Source organism: Tachysurus vachellii, chromosome 4 (genome assembly GCF_030014155.1).
Source record: "Tachysurus vachellii isolate PV-2020 chromosome 4, HZAU_Pvac_v1, whole genome shotgun sequence".
Lineage (NCBI taxonomy): Eukaryota > Metazoa > Chordata > Actinopteri > Siluriformes > Bagridae > Tachysurus > Tachysurus vachellii.
Genome location: NC_083463.1, coordinates 1136623 through 1145460, shown reverse-complemented (window position 1 = coordinate 1145460; position 8838 = coordinate 1136623). Strand labels below are relative to the sequence as shown.

The following is an 8838-nucleotide window of genomic DNA, read 5'->3' as shown; positions in this document are numbered from 1 at the left end:
TCTGTGTGTGCGTGTGTAAGTGTGTGTGCATGTGTCTGTGTGTGCGTGTGTAAGTGTGTGTGTGTGCATGTGTCTGTGTGTGCGTGTGTAAGTGTGTGTGCATGTGTCTGTGTGTGCGTGTGTAAGTGTGTGTGTGTGCATGTGTCTGTGTGTGCGTGTGTAAGTGTGTGTGCATGTGTCTGTGTGTGTGCATGTGTAAGTGTGTGTGCATGTGTCTGTGTGTGCGTGTGTAAGTGTGTGTGTGTGCATGTGTCTGTGTGTGCGTGTGTAAGTGTGTGTGTACCTGTAGCTCAGGTGCTTCTGTCCTCTGTGGTTTGGTGACTCCGTCCCAGAAATCTTTATCCTCCACCTCCTCACTCACTGACTCCTCCCCCTCCTCAAGTACAGCATCTATTTAAAATAAGTCATTGAATAAGCCCCGCCCAACACCACTGACCCATCAATCACTGTGTAGCAGCAGTTACTATCCACACAACAGTGCCGGAGCAGCAACACTAACTACAGAGCATTACTTTAAAACACACCAATGACCTTTGAACTGTAGAGCAGGCGTAACAGTGGGTGGTTCAGACTCCTCATCCATTACATCACTTCCTGTTTTCTCCACACTTTCATCTTTGGATAGAATCTGATCGAGCGTCCTGAGCTCTTCTGAGATCTGCTCCACTTTCCGCTTTGTGTCAGCTGAGGAGAGAAAGAGAGAGAGAGAGAGAGAGAGAGAGAGAGAGAGAGACAGAACAGGAGAGTGAGAAAGGAGAGTGAGACAGTAATAAAAAGGGGGTGGGGGGGTGAAAGTGAGACAGCTTTCACTGACAGAAATAGACAGATTGAGAGTGAGAAAAACGAGAGCGTAAGACAGGAGACATTCACTAAGAGAGACAGATACAGTGAGAGAGAGACACAGAGTGAGACAGAGTTGGAGTGAGACAGGTGTTCAGTCACAGACGGTGTGAGAGTGAGACAGGAGAGTGAGACAGGAGGTGAGCACTCACAGACTTGTGCTTTAACATAATCCATGTACTGCTGAGCGCTGAGTGCAGGCTGACACACGATGCCCTGCGGCTTGGCGGAGGAGGGGGGCCGCAGGAGCGGGTGCTGACACGTGCGAGACGTGTGAACCGTCAGGACATAGTGACACGACTGAGGCTCGTCCACACGGGAGATATAATCACTCGAACCCTCTTCACACACAAACTGAACACACACACGTTAGATGCTTACTGTATAAAGGCCTGTGTGTGTGTGTGTGTGTGAGAGTGAGTGTGTGTCTGTGTGAGTGTGTGTGTGTGAGTGTGTCTGTGTGAGTCTGTGTGAGTGTGTGTCTGTGTGAGTATGTTCGTTCTCACCCTGACTTCAGACTCTCGTGGGTTTCCATTAAGGTCACACTTGGAGCCATTGACATATGACTGACTGTGATACCGCTTCAGTTTGTGCTGTTTAGTGGCCTGGGGAAGAGAGGAGAGTGAGACAGGAGGGAGAGACAGGAGGGAGAGACAGGAGGGAGAGGCAGGAGAGTGAGACAGGAGGGAGAGACAGGAGGGAGAGACAGGAGAGTGAGACAGGAGGGAGAGACAGGAGGGAGAGACAGGAGGGAGAGACAGGAGGGAGAGGCAGGAGAGTGAGACAGGAGGGAGAGACAGGAGGGAGAGACAGGAGTGAGACAGGAGGGAGAGACAGGAGGGAGAGACAGGAGGGAGAGACAGGAGAGTGAGACAGGAGGGAGAGACAGGAGAGTGAGACAGGAGAGTGAGACAGGAGGGAGAGACAGGAGGGAGAGTCAGGAGGGAGAGACAGGAGGGGGAGGCAGGAGAGTGAGGCAGGAGAGTGAGACAGGAGGGAGAGACAGGAGAGTGAGACAGGAGGGAGAGACAGGAGGGAGAGACAGGAGGGAGAGACAGGAGGGAGAGGCAGGAGAGTGAGACAGGAGGGAGAGACAGGAGGGAGAGACAGGAGTGAGACAGGAGGGAGAGACAGGAGGGAGAGACAGGAGGGAGAGACAGGAGAGTGAGACAGGAGAGTGAGACAGGAGGGAGAGACAGGAGGGAGAGTCAGGAGGGAGAGACAGGAGGGGGAGGCAGGAGAGTGAGGCAGGAGAGTGAGACAGGAGAGTGAGACAGGAGGGAGAGACAGGAGGGAGAGACAGGAGAGTGAGACAGGAGGGAGAGACAGGATGGTGAGACAGGAGAGTGAGACAGGAGGGTGAGACAGGAGGGTGAGACAGGAGGGTGAGACAGGAGAGTGAGACAGGAGGGAGAGACAGGAGGGAGAGACAGGAGGGGGAGACAGGAGGGGGAGACATGAGGGGGAGACAGGAGGGAGAGACAGGAGGGAGAGTCAGGAGGGAGAGACAGGAGGGGGAGACAGGAGAGTGAGACAGGAGGGTGAGACAGGAGAGTGAGACAGGAGTAAAACAGGACAGTAAATTAAAGTTGTCTTACCTTTGCAGTTTCATTGGTCCAGTCAAACTCTGACTCAAAATAACCCAGAAACAGCACGTCACCTTTAATCTCTGAATCTACACACACACACACACACACACACACACATCGGAATCAGAATCAGAATCATGTTTATTGGCCAAGTGTGCTGACACACACAGAATTTGGTTCCAGCTGTTTGTCAAACTAATCTAACCTCTTTACACTTTCACTCTTATAAAAATACCTGGGTTTATAAATATTAATAAATATGCTAATTAGGACCACCCCCCCATAAGCACTATACCGTAGCTCACACTGGTTACATGACTTGTGTTCATGACAAATGGTTGGTCTGTAATATCTGCATATTGCATGTGATTGGTTCAGTAATTGAGTGACATAACAAACAGAGGTCTCGTGAAGCCCCGGACATTTAACAAACAAATGTGACCCAAACACACACACACAGGTAGAATAAGAACAAAGACTGAGGTTATGTTGAAAGTTTAAACATCACACTGTAGAGTTGAACAGTAAATGTTTACACACGCTGCACCTTCTTGGTGATACTGTCTGATGTGCTGTCCGTAGCAGAACTCATACGTCCACCAGTCTTTAGTCTGCACAGGGGAAAAGAGACAAAAGGGAAGGAAACATATGAGAACTGGAGCTGCTGCTCAAAACTAACCATAAATAGACAAAGATTCAGTAAGGTGAGCGTAATAAAAGGCTCTGACGGTGCTAAGAGAGCACCTTTGTGAGGCAGGGAGCAGAGTGCATGGGCTTCAGGAGCTCAGGGACCGCCGGGCCACTGTAGCCCTGAGGGTCCGAATCAGGACTCGCGTCTTGGTGGAACTTCACCGCCTGCGCAGGCAACCGACACTCATACAGCTGCTTATATTTATTAGACACCAACATCACATCTGCCATCTGATGGGGAGAAGAACACAGGGGAGGAGGAAGAGGAGGAAGAGGATGAAGAAGAGGAGGAAGAACAAAAGGAGGAGGAAGAGAGTCCAAGGACGAGGAGGAAGAGGAGGAAGATGATGAAGAGGAGGAGGAAGAGAAGGAGGAGGATGAAGAGGAGGAAGAGGAGGAGGAGGATGAAGAGGAGGAGGAAGAGAAGGAGGAGGAGGAAGAGAAGGAGAAGGAGGAAGAGAAGGAGGAGGATGAAGAGAAGGAGGAGGAGGAGGATGAAGAGGAGGAGGAGGAGGATGAAGAGGAGGAGGAGGAGGAAGAAGAGAAGGAGGAGGAGGAAGAAGAGAAGGAGGAGGAGGAAGAAGAGAAGGAGGAGGAGGAAGAGGAGGAGGATGAGGAAGAGGAGGAGGATGAAGAGGAGGAGGAGGAGGATGAAGAGAAGGAGGAGGAGGAAGAAGAGAAGGAGGAGGAGGAAGAGGAGGAGGATGAAGAGAAGGAGGAGGAGGAAGAGGAGGAGGATGAAGAGGAGGAGGAGGATGAAGAGAAGGAGAAGGATGAAGAGGAGAATTAAGCTACTTAGAAACACAAAAGTTTATAATTTAACCATTTAACAGAAAACAGTTTAAACAAAAGATACGTACATTTAAAAAAATGAAGTAAAAGAATGACAGATAACAAACATACTCCTTAGCTAGCTCATTAGCAAACTAGCATCCAGTTACAGAGATGCTAATGAGCTAATCAGTGCTAGCTCCGTGGTAAACACCTAGCCTAGCGTTAGCTTCCGCTCACCTGCCCTCTAATCACGGGGTCCGGAAGAATCTGAATCCCATATTTCATTTCATTTAACTCCTCCAAATTCAAAAAAGCCGAGGCAGAAAGGAGACATATTAAAAATAACACATATAATCCTCTTAAAAACCGAACCATGGAAGCCGCCATATTGTGTATTTCTCTCGCATCGCAAACCAGCCGCTGTGTTCCGTAGTCATGGACGACGCGGATTGGACAAGGTCTCAGGAAGACGCCTCATGATTGGATAAAGAACAAGTCAATCAAACCTACGGCAAGTTCTTATTGGATAAGATTTTAGAAGGGTTGCCCCACCAGCCACGACAAGGATTTTGATTGGACGATGCTAGATAACCGTAATCTAATTGAGGTTATTTATGCGAAAGGAGGAGCAGCTTGATTTATCACTTTATGTAAGGACCAGTTTTATCACCGCATGGGAAGCCTGTAGTGTGTGACTGAGCCTGGGGTTACTACTGATACACTCACTACTGCAGAGCAAATACAACCATTTCATTGTGAAAATAATACAATCATTTAATTATTACATAATTCTTACATACATCAGATGTATTTATTGAAGTCATGAAGTCGTTTATTCTACATTTTCTCCACTCACACAAGCTGTTAAACTCAGAACAATTTTCTTTTTATTGATCAACAATTTTCACATTTTTTCACCTAAATCCACTTTGATCGCTCTTTTCATCCAAACAACAAGTTATAGTAGTTAAATAAACAGGGCTCTCAAGTTCTGAAGACAGGCAAGAGTGACATCTCCAACCCCAACCCCAACCTGGCACCATCTCAGGGCCCCCAGTTTGAGAACCATTGGCCCTAGACTACTTGTTCTGAGCAGGTGTTGTCAGTGAACAGGTTGTAAAACTGTTGGCTAAGTTACAGACACTCATGAAAAACTCCTGCTGATGATCTGGGAAACGTCTCTAACAGCAGTCACAATGTCATTGTTTGTGTCAAACACGTTGTGAATTAGTTGTAACATTAAACAGGAGATCATGACTTACTCTGTGCTCAAAGTGATGCTCACAGCTCCAGTGCTTTTCTCTGTGGGTGAACGAGGATGATGATGAACAATTCCAGGATCTGTTTTTTTTTCATTGGTTGTTGTGTTAAATCTTACCCAGATACAGTAGTGCTATTTTCTGATTGGCTGTTGTGTAGCCTCTTGATTCCTGCCCGGTTCCATAGAGACAGCGGTGCAGACCAATACATTTTGGGCGCTGCGGCTTATTAAATATATGATAAATAGTCAGTTTTTCTGCATGACAAATACAATGTGTGGTGGGAGCGTGACAAAAGACCCAAATGAGGGACTGTCATGCTGTCACAATGCATGACACTTGAGAGCTCTGAATAAGTAACATGTCAAAGCTCTGTCATGTCTCTAGAACCCAAACAGATGGCACTGGATTCAGTATTCTGTCTGCTAACACGAGATGAAGCAGCGATGGAAATATAGTCTGAGTTCTGAGACGCTCTTCAGTTAGTTGTTATAAAGAAAAGGATGAGAAAACTAAACACACCCTTAAACAGAGTCAACACAAACACTAAACAAGTATAGATTATAATCATTTTATAATCATTATTTTTAAATAATCAAAAACAATCCTAACCTACTGGAAATAATTGTATTAAATTTATTTGAATACTGTTTCCAAACAGCTAGCTAGCAGAATACTGAGGATATTTAGCACTAGCAGAACGTTACGTGTCCATGATTAAATCCCAGCTCATTATCAGTCCTGTTTTCTACAATAAATCATTAATAATTTGTATTTATATCATTTATAGTTGATGTTTAAAGGATTACTTGTCTTTAAACTAGGAGGCTATGATGTAGCTAGTTATCAGATGTTAACTCCTGCAAATTTACAGTGAAATCCATCCATATTAATCAGGAGGAACTTCATCAAGACAACCATCTAAAACACACTGACAAATAAACCAAGGACAAAAACAGCAGACATAAAGCTGACGGAGCAACATTTCACCTCCTAAAGAGAATTTAGAAAGGAGAAGGAGAAGTACGTCCTATTGAGAAACCCAGAACCCACATCGACTTTTCAGTTCAGCACTGAAATGGTTTGGTGATGTCACTGAGGCTCGGTCTTAATGCTGAAGAAAAAATAAGCGATTATTAATTGTTATTTTCTTTAATGCTGTTTATTCCTATACTTCTGCACACATAAACACTGTTTAACACGTCTGGGTGTAAATATCAAGAAATAACAGAATGAGCAAAAATTCTGATTTATTGTGTTGTCTTTTAATCTAAAATCCAAATGTTTTTAGTGTATAACTAAAACTGAGAACTGGTGTTGATGTTCCAAAACTTTCTGAGGTCACCATAGCTGTCAGATTATTTACTGGTTGCCAGACTGGTTTACAATGTTAAGGGCTCTCAGGGCTGTCAAGTGTCATGCATTGATCGTGACAGTCATGCTTGCTTGTCTTCAAAACTTGAGAGCCCTGGTGCTCTTCACATCAGTTTGGACCCAAACCCCTTGTTACAAAGTTTCCTCACAGAATCAAGCCAAACTATCTGTTTTGGAGTTATGTTGTGTGTGTGTGTGTGTGTGGTTGTGTGTGTGTGTGTGCATGTGTGTGTGAGTGTGTCTGTGTGTGTGTGAGTGTGTGTGTGTGTGTGTGTGTGTGTGTGTGTGTGAGTGTGCGTGTGTGTGTGTGTGTGAGTGTGTGTGTGTGTGTGAGTGTGTGTGTAAGTGTGTGTGAGTGTGTGTGTGTGTGCGTGTGTGTCAAAACTGCAGGAGGTCAAGTGAAGGTGTTAGCTGGATTTATATTATCGTATATTAATCTTTATATTAATCTTTATAATAACCTTTTGTTCTATGTTTATTTCTGTAAAGCTGCTTTGAGACATTGTCTATTGTTAAAAGCTTTATACAAATAAATTTGAAATGAATTGAATCTTGATGCACTTCATCACCATGGGTGTGAGTGCAATGGGACGATAGTCGTTGAGGCAGGACACTGTAGACTTCTTTAGAATAGGGAAGATAGTGGTTGTCTTGAGGCACGAAGGAACAACAGCGCTGCTTAGGGAAATATGGAAAATGTCAGTGAAACCATCCGCTAGCTGTTCTGCACATTCCCAGAGCGCCCTGCCAGAATTGTTGTGGTTTAACTCTACTGAGTTCTCCTCACATCAGCCGTGGTTAGACAGAGTATCTGGTCGTTGGGGGAGGGATGGTCCTCCTAGCCGCTACGTTGTTCTGCATCTCAAACCAAGCATAAAATTTGTTCAGCGCATCTGGGAGGGGGCATCACTGACACGTGGAGGTGTGGGTTAGACGCGAGTAATTTGTGATCACCTGGAAGTCCCTGCCACAGCTCTGGGCATGTGCATGCTTTGCTTCTCTGATGGCTCAGGACAGTTTGGATCCTGCTGTTCTTGAGGCCGTTGGAGTGTGTAGTGATGGTCTTGGAGACGGTTATGTCGTCAATGCCGATGTAGCTGGTCACCAATGCTGAGATAGATAGATAGATAGATAGATAGATAGATAGATAGATAGATAGATAGATAGATAGATAGATAGATAGATAGATAGATAGATAGATAGATAGATTTTTTATTGTCATTGCACATGGTACAACAAATTTAAATGTTAGTCTTTATGGTGCATAAAATGGTAAAAAAGAATATAAAAAGAGTATAAACATTAACATAATCATTAACATAATCATTAACATAAATATCAACATAACTGATCCGATAAATACTATTTAGTTAAAGTAGTAAACAGCTGAGATATTGCACATGTGTATTATAAGTTTACCTACTGAGGTTTTGCATAGAAGACAACATTCAGTGTCTTCTATATTGATTGCTTCTAATGGCTCTGGGTTAGAAACTGTTCCTGAGTCTGTTTGATGGACCTGAAGCTTCTGCCAGAGGGTAGAAGGTCACATAGATCTTGTCCAGGGTGGGTTTGGTGTTTCAGTATGTTGTTTGCTCTGCTGAGGCAGCAAGAGCTGAATAGTTCTTCCAGGTGAAGAACTGTTTTGGGAGGTGTTGGTAATCCTCTGAAGGGTTTTCCTGTTTACTGCGGAGCAGCTCGTTAAGGTGTTCGACTACTGATCGGTTGCCACAGCAGGGCCCCTGAGCAAGGCCCCTAACCCTCAATTGCTCAGGTGTATAAACTGAAATAAAAATGTAAGTCACTCTGGATAAGAGTGTCTGCTAAATGCTGTAAATGTAATGTAATGTAGTTCTGTGTCTTTCTGCAGCTCCAGGCTCCTGTAGGAATGCTGTTTCTTCTCACTGTGTACAACATCAGCTATATAAGATTAAAAGGATAATAAAAGTCTCTTGAATCACTTGTTATAAAACCTCTGCATTAACCTGTGGATTATTGAGGACCTTAATCTGGGCAGTTGAAAACAATCCTAAATAAAGATAAACAGTAATAATCTTGAAGTCTGTACATGAGATCTTCTTCAGCACTGCCTCCAGGATATGGAGATAAAGTGAAGTTCTGTGGAGGTCCAGGGATAACGTTCAGGGTCACCTTCACAAGCTCAAGGACTAGGTGACATCATTAACATCACAGAAACCTTGATGATCAGAGCAATGTTTGTCTCTGAATTAGACTTCAATCGTTTCAGGGTGAATGACTGATGTGATAGAAGGGAATATGTTGCTCTATTGGATGCAGTGACGATCTCTGAT

General features: G+C 44.6%; 1 protein-coding gene across 2 annotated transcripts in view; it reads right to left on the bottom strand.

Moving 5' to 3' along the window:
- The window catches only part of os9 (OS9 endoplasmic reticulum lectin), a 13295-nt gene extending 8989 nt beyond the window's left edge, over positions 1 to 4306 (bottom strand). For both annotated transcript variants that reach the window (XM_060867336.1, XM_060867335.1), the window contains exons 1-8: positions 4131 to 4306; positions 3174 to 3350; positions 2977 to 3040; positions 2439 to 2515; positions 1347 to 1445; positions 993 to 1194; positions 532 to 684; positions 284 to 390 (exon numbers count right to left, since the gene is read on the bottom strand). In XM_060867336.1, the coding sequence (XP_060723319.1) occupies positions 284 to 390; positions 532 to 684; positions 993 to 1194; positions 1347 to 1445; positions 2439 to 2515; positions 2977 to 3040; positions 3174 to 3350; positions 4131 to 4280 (1029 nt within the window). In that variant the 5' untranslated portion in view covers positions 4281 to 4306. The remainder of the gene's footprint in view (positions 1 to 283; positions 391 to 531; positions 685 to 992; positions 1195 to 1346; positions 1446 to 2438; positions 2516 to 2976; positions 3041 to 3173; positions 3351 to 4130) is intronic.
- Positions 4307 to 8838: the final 4532 nt, after the last annotated feature.